The sequence below is a fragment of the Aristolochia californica genome, unplaced genomic scaffold (genome assembly GCF_029961685.1).
Source record: "Aristolochia californica isolate CCGP_79_NKW_82.1479 unplaced genomic scaffold, dmAriCali1.0.hap1 SCAF_14, whole genome shotgun sequence".
In the NCBI taxonomy this organism is placed as follows: Eukaryota; Viridiplantae; Streptophyta; class Magnoliopsida; order Piperales; family Aristolochiaceae; genus Aristolochia; species Aristolochia californica.
Window position 1 is genome coordinate 10,996,813 of NW_027181815.1, and position 9,772 is coordinate 11,006,584.

General features: G+C 35.7%; 1 protein-coding gene across 1 annotated transcript; it reads right to left on the reverse strand.

Moving 5' to 3' along the window:
* Positions 1 to 279: 279 nt before the first annotated feature.
* Positions 280 to 7,341, reverse strand: LOC137949633 (aromatic aminotransferase ISS1-like). Its single transcript, XM_068795743.1, has 10 exons — positions 6,272 to 7,341; positions 6,085 to 6,191; positions 5,843 to 5,890; positions 4,130 to 4,258; positions 3,505 to 3,564; positions 3,096 to 3,252; positions 2,559 to 2,671; positions 2,349 to 2,407; positions 1,954 to 2,062; positions 280 to 871 (listed from the first exon to the last, which is right to left on the reverse strand). Exons 2-10 carry the CDS (start codon positions 6,145 to 6,147, stop codon positions 422 to 424), a joined length of 1,188 nt encoding a protein of 395 aa, XP_068651844.1. The 5' UTR covers positions 6,148 to 6,191; positions 6,272 to 7,341; the 3' UTR covers positions 280 to 421.
* Positions 7,342 to 9,772: the final 2,431 nt, after the last annotated feature.

Sequence of the window (9,772 nt, forward strand, 5' to 3'; positions counted from 1 at the left end):
AGCAGAAACCTGTAAAAGAGAGCAGCATTCATTGTCTTTAATATCTACTTTGAACTTGTTGTTGATAAATTTACTATTTATCCAGCTATTTGGTCGCTTTTCCTTCATTTGAGCATCATTTAGTCTAGATTGTTTATTCCAGACAGTAAGAGACCTGAAATATGTACAACAAAGTAGGAACTTGAATTTTAGTCACAAACCTTGTTTTAGACTTCATTTGGGAATCCGGTTATGGTTAAACTTAATAAACCTTTATGTTGAAATTGAAAATATGCCATTTTCCCTTTTATTCAATCATTGCCTGATCCTATAGGAAGCATTTTATTGAGATGAACTGATAATTTTGTATGTATATAATATACCCAATGGAGGTTGATGAATTCAAATGCCAAAGCTAAATGGCCCCTAACTTGGTTGATCATCACGCCATTCCATCCCCCACCAGTTCTTCCAGACCTTTCCTCAGCCTCCCCGCAGCCACCTCACAGTCAGCCTCTTTCAGTCCGCCAAAAGATATTCGAATATAACCACGCCCACCACTCGCACTTCCTGGAATCACAACAACCCCATGCTTCTTTACAAGCCAGCGGACAACCTCAAAGTCATTGGAGTATTTCTCAGGAAGCCTTGCCCAAAGATAGATGGCACCTTCCCCTCCTTTTACTGCATCTTCACCTAGAGGAGAAAGAGCCTCTCGGAGGATATCTCTGCTCTTGACGAGACCCTTCACTCGATCTTTGATCCAATCATGTCCTGCTTCAAGAGAATAAAGGGCCAAATGTTGCCCTATAATGGAGGCACAGATGGGTATGTTATCTTGGACTTTCAGAAGCTGAGCCCGAAAGCCTTCTACTTCAGATGGATAAGCAATCTGCAAGCAGAGTTATTTAATATAAAAAAAACGCTATTAAAAGCAGAAGGAATTTACTAGAACAATGCATGAGAACATATTTCTCCAATAATTGATATGGTGACAAGAAGACAGACTGCAGCCCATCCAGTATGTTGCAGGTCCATCTACAATGCCTTGCCGCAAACAGACAGAAGAATTAGCCTTTCCTAAGTAGTTTTAAGGTAGCCATGGTTCAAAGAAAGGCGTGGATCTAATGGATAAAAGCAAATGACCAGGGAGCTGATGACTTTAGAATAGACAGGTCCCTCAATGAGAATCAAGGCAGAACTACATTCAACAGGCATTGCAAAAGGGATACTTGACATGCAAGGAAGTCCCAAATGGACTAGGATGCCCTCTCCCCATGGGTACTGGAGATATTGATTCTTATCTATAATGGCACGGCACAAAACTGCAGTTAAATGTGGAAATGACAAAAATCTCCCTGGCATAATGTCCTTAATTAAGTGTTAGAGCAAGACCCACTGTTCTGAATTCCTACGAAGTATTCAAGACTGGAAGTGCTACAAAGCTGTTATTCAGGACTTGCTAACTACCATCATGTTAACAATGTATATAAATACAGCCAATCAATTCCAGGGTCAAACTTTCACCTTCAGCACCTAGAAAAATTCCGTGAGTGTTATATTTTGAAAGATCTTTGTGTCAGTAATTTCGAAACTACAAAGATTCAAATAAAATCAAAACATAAACTGATGTTTGATGTGTATTCTTTCAGTGAACTTTTATTGTATTTCAACCTTTCCTCTTTTGATGTTTCAATGCTAATTTTACCACTATTGATACATAGTGAATTATTTCGTACAAATGAATCTTTTCAACTTTATATTCAAACTGTAAATATTGCATAAAAATATTATATTAGTTTATTCATGAAACTCTGCAGATAAAAATATACATAAAAACAAAGAGACTGTTTGATATTAACAGACACATGGCACAGCAAAGATATGGACCAGATTATGTAATGGACAAATAAAACAAACTAGAATATCAATGCTCAACAAAGGGGAGAGAGAAGACCAGAAAGCAGTACTTACATATCCAACTCGCCATCCCATCATACCATATGCTTTAGAAAAAGAAAAGAGATTGACTATGTGATCACCTTCTATGCATGAATGTTTCAATCCATCATACATAAAGTATCTGCAAGTTGTGAGAGCAATTGCATGTGTCACAGCAAATAAATATTCACAAAACAAACCTGAAAATTTTAATACATGGACAAAGCTTCTGTCTACTTTGTGAATGGACTGTGACATGGCAACAAGTGGTTCTACCTACACGGAGTAACTTCTTTGCAAGAATCACCTTAGTCACCTACTACAAGAGGAATGACTGAAAGTTCATAACTTTATATATGGAAAACAGATCGACAACAGGATGCCAGTTGATTTATGTTCCCAAAGTCAGTCAGCCATCATTAACTTACTCATAGGTATTATCCACAACAAGCCAAGAACCAGCACGTAGACAGAGTTCTGAGATTCTCTACGTAACGGGAAGAAGATAATTAGTCAAAAACAAAATAGATGATACCAAATATGCAGCCTTTACTCAAGTGTGTATGAAATTGAGTACATAAGCTCATATAGAAAACAACATGTGCACTGTGAAGAAAAAAGGTTTAAAGACAGATTACCTTGAGAAGTTGCTCAGAAATGTAGGTCCCAGATGGGTTCCCTGGATTGACAACAGTGACAAGCTTTGGGATAGGTTTATTCTCTTCTCCTGCGAGAGTATGCTCCAGCCAATCTGCAATTTCAGAAGAAAAAAAAAAGTGTAAAAGAAAAAAATAGGATTGGTCCAGACAATAAACAGCAGATCTAATCAATACTGCTATTTCCCCATGCATTCATGTCACCGCTAGGCTATGTTATTAGAGATTATAGAAAAAATTCTTGGCAGCTTAGACTAAAACCAACAGCCAACAAATTAAGGAAAAGATCATACACAGAAAATAATTCACTATATATATTAAAACCACTAAAACTATTATATAGGTTCGATCCATTTGCATCAATTTCCTTTTCAGGGAGCCAGAAGCTTACAGCATTAAATAATTGAGATATTAATTCTCAGTTGTCCAACCTAAAAAAACTAATATTATTGAATATTTACACTCTCTTAATTCACATTTTACTTCAATCAATAAAACTAAAGGTAAGGAGTCTCCCACCTGCATCTGGTTGAAGTGTTTTTGGATCACCAGGACCCACCAGTATGTTAGTTATGCCTGTCATCTGGAAGGACATGTATGCATTGAAGTAGTATGGTGCAAACATTACAACAGAATCGCCAGCATCACACAGAGCAAGCACCAGATTAACAAATGCCTGTAGATCAGAGACAAAAGTTTCTTAAGTTCCAGAAATATTAACAAAACTCAGTTTCCCCCAGAAAACCGGATAACTTTGGCATGAGAGCTAATTGCTTCTACAATAATTGATCCACAGAAGCTAGTGAAGATATCAAAATACAAAATTTCGATTAAAATGTAACTTAATTGCAGCATGCATGGATAATTCACATGTTGTTACGAGGAAGCATTCACCATTTTCAAAGGTCAAAGTTGAAAATGAAGATACCTGGTTAGCACCAGCTGTCACCATTACTGAGGACTTGTGCAAATTATTCTCCCGGCGCAACTGGAAACACACATTAATAAGTTAATATAGTTAAATAGACATGCCCTGTGAGATTCTTATTATTCGGTGTTTCCAAAAAGCACATAATTCGAGCAGTTTATGAAATTGTCAATAGTAAACAAGTTAAAACAATGTATTCTTCCACTATGATAAAGACGGGTTTCTCAAATGTGAGTAACCGTAACTTCTAACTCTCAGGACCAGAATCAGATTTGACAACATGCTTATCAGTCCACATTCATGAAAACATATAAAATATTTTTAAAATATTGGATAAATACAGCCCTGGTCTTCAAAAAAAACAAACATGCAAATTATCTGAACTTCTGATCATGCTTTTTCATATTGCGAATGCACATTGTGTGTAATGTGATACTTGTTGGATGTGCATATTAGATCTAATAGAGATGGCACTTTGTATTGGGCTGCATCGTGTGACACATATTTCACATTCCTGTGCTCAACATGGTACCCAGTTCCTGGGCAGTAGACACACTCCTAAGAAACATGTCATTCAAGGCAAAAAGCATAAACTATGCACCCTACACCCAATCCAAATTTATACCTTTTCAATTAATGCTTTTCTAAGTTCTGGTATACCATCATCGGAACCATATCGACTAACTGAAGGTTCACAAACAATTTCTTTGACCTTGTCTAGAGCAGTAGCTGGAGGTTGCCAGTGCACAACACCCTGCATAAGATCCAAACAAGATAAACATCGTCACATAAACATTTTTTTGCCAACTATTTTCTATTGGTTGAAATATTCTCTTTTCCATGCCTGAAGTCTATATTCAATCATTATATTACTCCATGCTCAAAAATGCTAGCCAACATCACAGACATGGTCACCAGATTGGACTTAGGCCAACTGATTCTAACAACTGAATGATGAGGCAGCATTTAAACAGATAGGGAGTAGGACATACGGCCAAGTAATGATTGATACTCAACTGATACAAGTTTTTATAAGTACCTGGAAATTGTCTTCTTTTGAATTCCATCAGACAGATTGACAATAATCAAGCGTCATGGTAACTTAATAGTATAGCAAATTCATATCATTCAGCATGATAGTAGTTTTGTTCTCCCCACAAGGAGGAAAAAACAAGTGTTTGAAGCATAAAATTTCAACTCCACCAGTTCAGGCCAAAATGAAAAAGAGACATATACTCAGCACATTGATATTTCTTAAATAATATCTTCATTTGGTTTCCAACAAGAGATTGACAATGATAGAAAGCCATAGTAACTTAAAAGTTACCAAACTTAAAATGCTATGAAGCATTGAAATTGCAATATAACTGCAATGGTATTGAGATGACTATCGGTATATTCAAGAAATTGAATGTTTTATTAGATGCTAGAAAATGATAAAGCAGCAATATCCCAGCCCTAAAGGCCTCAGCAGATGAACATCCAGAAAAGAAGGGTGTCAGTAGCATGGTGCTTATTATCCTTTACACATAATTGAATGTCACTAAGAAGCACCAGGGTTAAAATATTTTAAATTTAAAGTTTAGAAACAACTGATGTGAATTTTGACAAAGTGGATACCTTGCAGCTTTCATATAGCTTCAAAGGCAAAAAAAATCATTACTGCAAGAGAGTTAATCAAAATTCTACACACGATTGACTTTACCAGCAATGCAAATAAAAAATAATCAACATGATAATTACTGCTAACGGTTAAAAGACAGACACATAAAACTATATTCTTCGCCTTCTATTTTATTTTTTACCATTCAGATGCAGAGTAATACAGCTGCTACTCAAATTGCTATATTATATACCGCTTGAAAGCATGAAAGCTAAAGTCAGGCCACAGATTTGGATTCTTTCAAGCTATGCAACAATGTTTTACAACTTCTTCTAGCAAACCTAAAAAATACATAGTATTCATGATCTCCAACCATTGCCATAACCACCTTTCCAGAGATTTTACACATCCTCAAATTCCTATGTATAAAACAGCTAATCGGCATCTCTGAACATGATAAAGAGGCTGGCAACCCACAAAATATCTAAGGTGTTTCAAGAATCCACCATGTTTAGGAGCCAAAGTAATACAGACAACACTACTACTAGCAAACTTTCAAAAAAAATGTTCATTGGTTCAAACAGAGGAACGATGCCTAGAAAAAAAAAAAAACAACACGAGTTACATTCAAAAAACATTACTAGGACCAAATGCATCGGCAAATACCCGAACAATGTTATGGATCCACAGGTAAGATTTTTAAAAAAGAAATGTAGTTGTCAAGACAAAGAAAACCTGAGCCAGAGAAATCGCATCCTTAGCTCCCCCAATCAATTCTTGTATCTACAAAAATGAAAGTTTCTTGAGTCGGGATCAAAATCATTCCATAAAGAAAGACAGTACAGAGCACGCATGTAACAAGCACATAGTCATCCCTGTCCATGCATGCATCTCCATATGGGCCTGGGAATCCACAAAACCCTTGGCTTCATCAACAAACAATGACAAATTAATCATATTGGTTGCTGATTCATTACCTGAACCATGACCGGTGTATCAGTTTCCAAAGCCCTCCTCGCAAGCTTTGCAAAAGTCCCCATGTTCTCTTCTCTTCTCTCCTCCTCGCTTGTCTCTTTCTCCTCTCCTGGAAGATCACCCGATCATAAGATGGCGTATAAAATAGAAACGCGAGAAAAACATCACGAGGACAAAACAAAAAACTACCTTCCTCTGTTTTTTACTGAAGGAACCACCAAACTTAGCTAAAGATAACTACTCAGCTACCGATACTTTCAACAACCGCAGTCATCATCCTCTCAAAAGATGAATAAGCTCCAAACCAGCCATAAAAGGTAAACACCTTTGCAGCATCAATATTTTGACCACATCAAATGCCTTTTTATCTGATTTCTAGAAGCCGCCTCGAAAGTAAACAAACCCTGCCCAGAATAACTCCAAGAGAAACCACAGGACAGTAGAATAACTCCAAGAGAAACCCACAGGACAGCAGTAGATTACAATAAAAGCTGTTCCTTATATTATATATGAGCCTGTCTATCCTACGAATCTCGTCTGCAGTGTTGCTCCAGAAAGAAAGGGCGCAATCTGTTTTGAATATCTCTTTATAAGGTTCTTTGTCCTTTATTCAGAGGATTAAAATAAAAGCAACAAAATTTTGTCATCACGCATTCCTCAGGCCGGGTGACCTCAATCAATGGCATCAGTGCGTCCCTGACTCATCTTCCTTTTCGGAATACAGTCAGCAATCAGTGCCTTACCGCAGATTTTTTCATTTTTCAGCGTTTCACCGAGCTATGTGCGTTTGACGGAGAAACCCGATTCTCTCCCTCTGTGCTTAACTAAAAGATGGCTGCTATCTTTAACGGACAAGGTTAAACAATATGTAACGGAGAAGCAAAACTACTGAGCAGATATGCATCAGATAGGTTTACCGAAAAAAGAAAGAGCGTCAGATTAGCAAGTCATGCGTCAATTAAGCGTCAATTACGTACAGAGCATAGTTCCAGAGAATTCGAATCTAAATCATGAACCACCACTCGCAGCTGGCGAGAATTTGATACGGCATGGGAATTTGGCTGCTGAGAGAAATCTTTATGCTTGCCCTTTTTCACCGTTCTTCCTATTTCTGTGGAGAAAAAAAAAAACGAACAAACTTCCCCTGTTTACAAATTGATTACCATTAACGGTGGACCACAAAAACCTCATTTCTGCATCAACTGTTGGCAGTGACTGGCCTGAAAAAACGATGAAGAAGCGAAACAGGAAAGAAAGAGCACCAGAAGCTTCGACGACCAACAAATCACAGAAGCGCCGTCGCATGTGCGACTGACGGTTTTACACCGTTTGGTAACGTTTAAGTCTTTCTCTCTCTCTCTACTGTTGTGTTGAAAGTTGATTTTAATTATGATCTTTTCTACCAATTTTCTTACGTTAGATCAATCTATATGTCATGTCTGTATAGAAATTACTGAGTACGGGAATATTCCTGGTGAGCCACGGGGTTTGATTTGAGCCTTTGACACACCAGCTCACGTGTATGTTTTTTTTTTTTTTGGCTCTACGTATAGTTAGGGGTGGAAGCCAACTTATGAGTACCTTTTGGAATACAATGTAAAGTTGGGTACAAGGCTCATCCCAAATTGGCTAACCATCTTAGAAAACCTCTTCCCTAAATTATCCATATGATTACATGTGAGGAGAGAGTGTTAAGGAATAGTCTCACATAGATTAGTGAGATCAAATATCTTGAATATATTAGCCATATTACTAAATTCATCTCCTGACATTGTTAGTGAAACACCAATGTTCTAGTCATGTAGATGACTAAGATGAATCTGAAAATCATCTCCATGGTTTTATTTCAGGAATCTGGGTTCCACAGTATATTGCGAATCATCCGGATGAAGTGGGGTGAGGCATTTCAAACCGTCGTTGATTTTTTTTTTCGGTCTCTCTCCCGCACCTTCGCTCTCTCGGTCTCATCCTTCCCTCATCTCTTCTTCCTCCGAATTTTTTTCTCTCACTCTCGGCCTCCATCTCCCTTCTCCCTCTCGTCGTCGCCTAATCCTTCCCCCGCGCATCGCCTACTCTGCCTCTCGTCGCCGTCGCCCTCACCTAGTCATACCCTAGCCAGAGCAACTGCTCTAAACCCTCTCTTGTTGTAGTCGCCCCCTACCATCGCCTGTTGCCACCGTCAGATCAGCCGGTCACCGCTCTCGCCGATGCGGCATAGAACCGCCCAGATACCTAAGTTGAGGGGGGGAATTATTTTCCCCCTTGGATGCCCCGTCCCGCACAGCATGTGAGTTTCGCATGTGCGATTTTTTTATAAAAAAAACTTGCAAATCCTATTTTTAGCCTATTGTTCTTTTGAACGATGCAATTTACTCCGCCCCAACCGCCTCTAGTACTGCTTTTCCTCCGGACGATGCAATAATACATAAAAATATAGTGTGTTAAAATTAGCAATTTATCAAAATTTCCTATTTATTTATTAATTTTTTATAATTAATCATGTGCACAGTTATTTGGTTCACATAATTATTGTATTAATGTGCAATAAACTGCAATCATAAAATAATATAATATCCAATTTAATTAATTAATATATTAATATATTTTAATTATACATTAAATTACTTATTGTGTTGTAATCATGTTTGTTTTACCTAATTTGAGGTTTAAGTTGATTTTGGTATGTATTGTTTGATGCACACGAAGAACTCTACGAAGCCACACGGTTTGATTTGAGCCCTTTTTTCCCAATCTAACTCGGGCAACCTTGGGGGGTTAGTGTATTAAAGGGGAAAAGGAAAAGTGAATGAACTAATGAAAGTGAAATGGAAAGTAAATTACTTTTTCATGTTAGTATGTTCGATATAAAGTATACCGAAAAATACTTTCTTGTGTTAGTGATATCAAAAACAAGAAAATAAGTTATTTTTTATAATATACCTAAACTAATAATAAACCTAAACAAACATGGTTACTTTTATAATTAGTAATTTAATATAATATTAAAATATATTAACATAATAAATAATTAAGTAGTTTATTTATTAATAAATTAAGATAGATTGTAGTTTATTCTAAACTAATACAATAATTACGATTTAAAATTAAATTATTAATTCAATTAATTATAAAATATATTATACTCAAACAAAAATATTTACTTTTATAATGTCTAGATACTTTATCAAATTCTTAGTTTAACAATATATTAATTATCACTCTTAAATTAGTAACTTAATATAATATTAAAATATATTAATGTGATAAATAATTAAGTATGATATTTTATTAATAATTTAAGATAGATTGTAGTTTAGTCTAAATTAATATAATAATTATGAGTTAAAATTAAATTATTTTTAATTAATTATAAAATATATAATACTCAAACAAAAATGTTTACTTTTATAACGTCTAGATACTTGATCAAATTCTTAGTTTAATAATAAACAGTAATGAATATAATAAATAAATAAATATGGTATTTTATTAATAACATAAGATAGATTTTAGAGTAATGAAAATTAATAATATAATTTTGAAGTAAAATAAAATTATTAGTTTGAATTAATTATAAAAATAAAAAATAAAAAGACTTTGGTACAAAATTTGATAACGGATGGATTTTTTTAGCTTAGTGACATGTTTAGTGTCTTAATCTTTATCTCATTGTGACAAATAACTTTTTTT

Excerpts from the sequence above, each read along its gene's own strand:
- LOC137949633 (XM_068795743.1), bottom strand. The coding sequence starts at position 6,147 with ATGGGGACTTTTGCAAAGCTTGCGAGGAGGGCTTTGGAAACTGATACA. Across the intron at positions 2,672-3,095 it reads AACACTTCAACCAGATGCAG|ATTGGCTGGAGCATACTCTC; the intron begins GTGGGAGACTCC and ends CTGAAATTGCAG. Across the intron at positions 872-1,953 it reads TGGGATGGCGAGTTGGATAT|ATTGCTTATCCATCTGAAGT; the intron begins GTAAGTACTGCT and ends CTCTGCTTGCAG.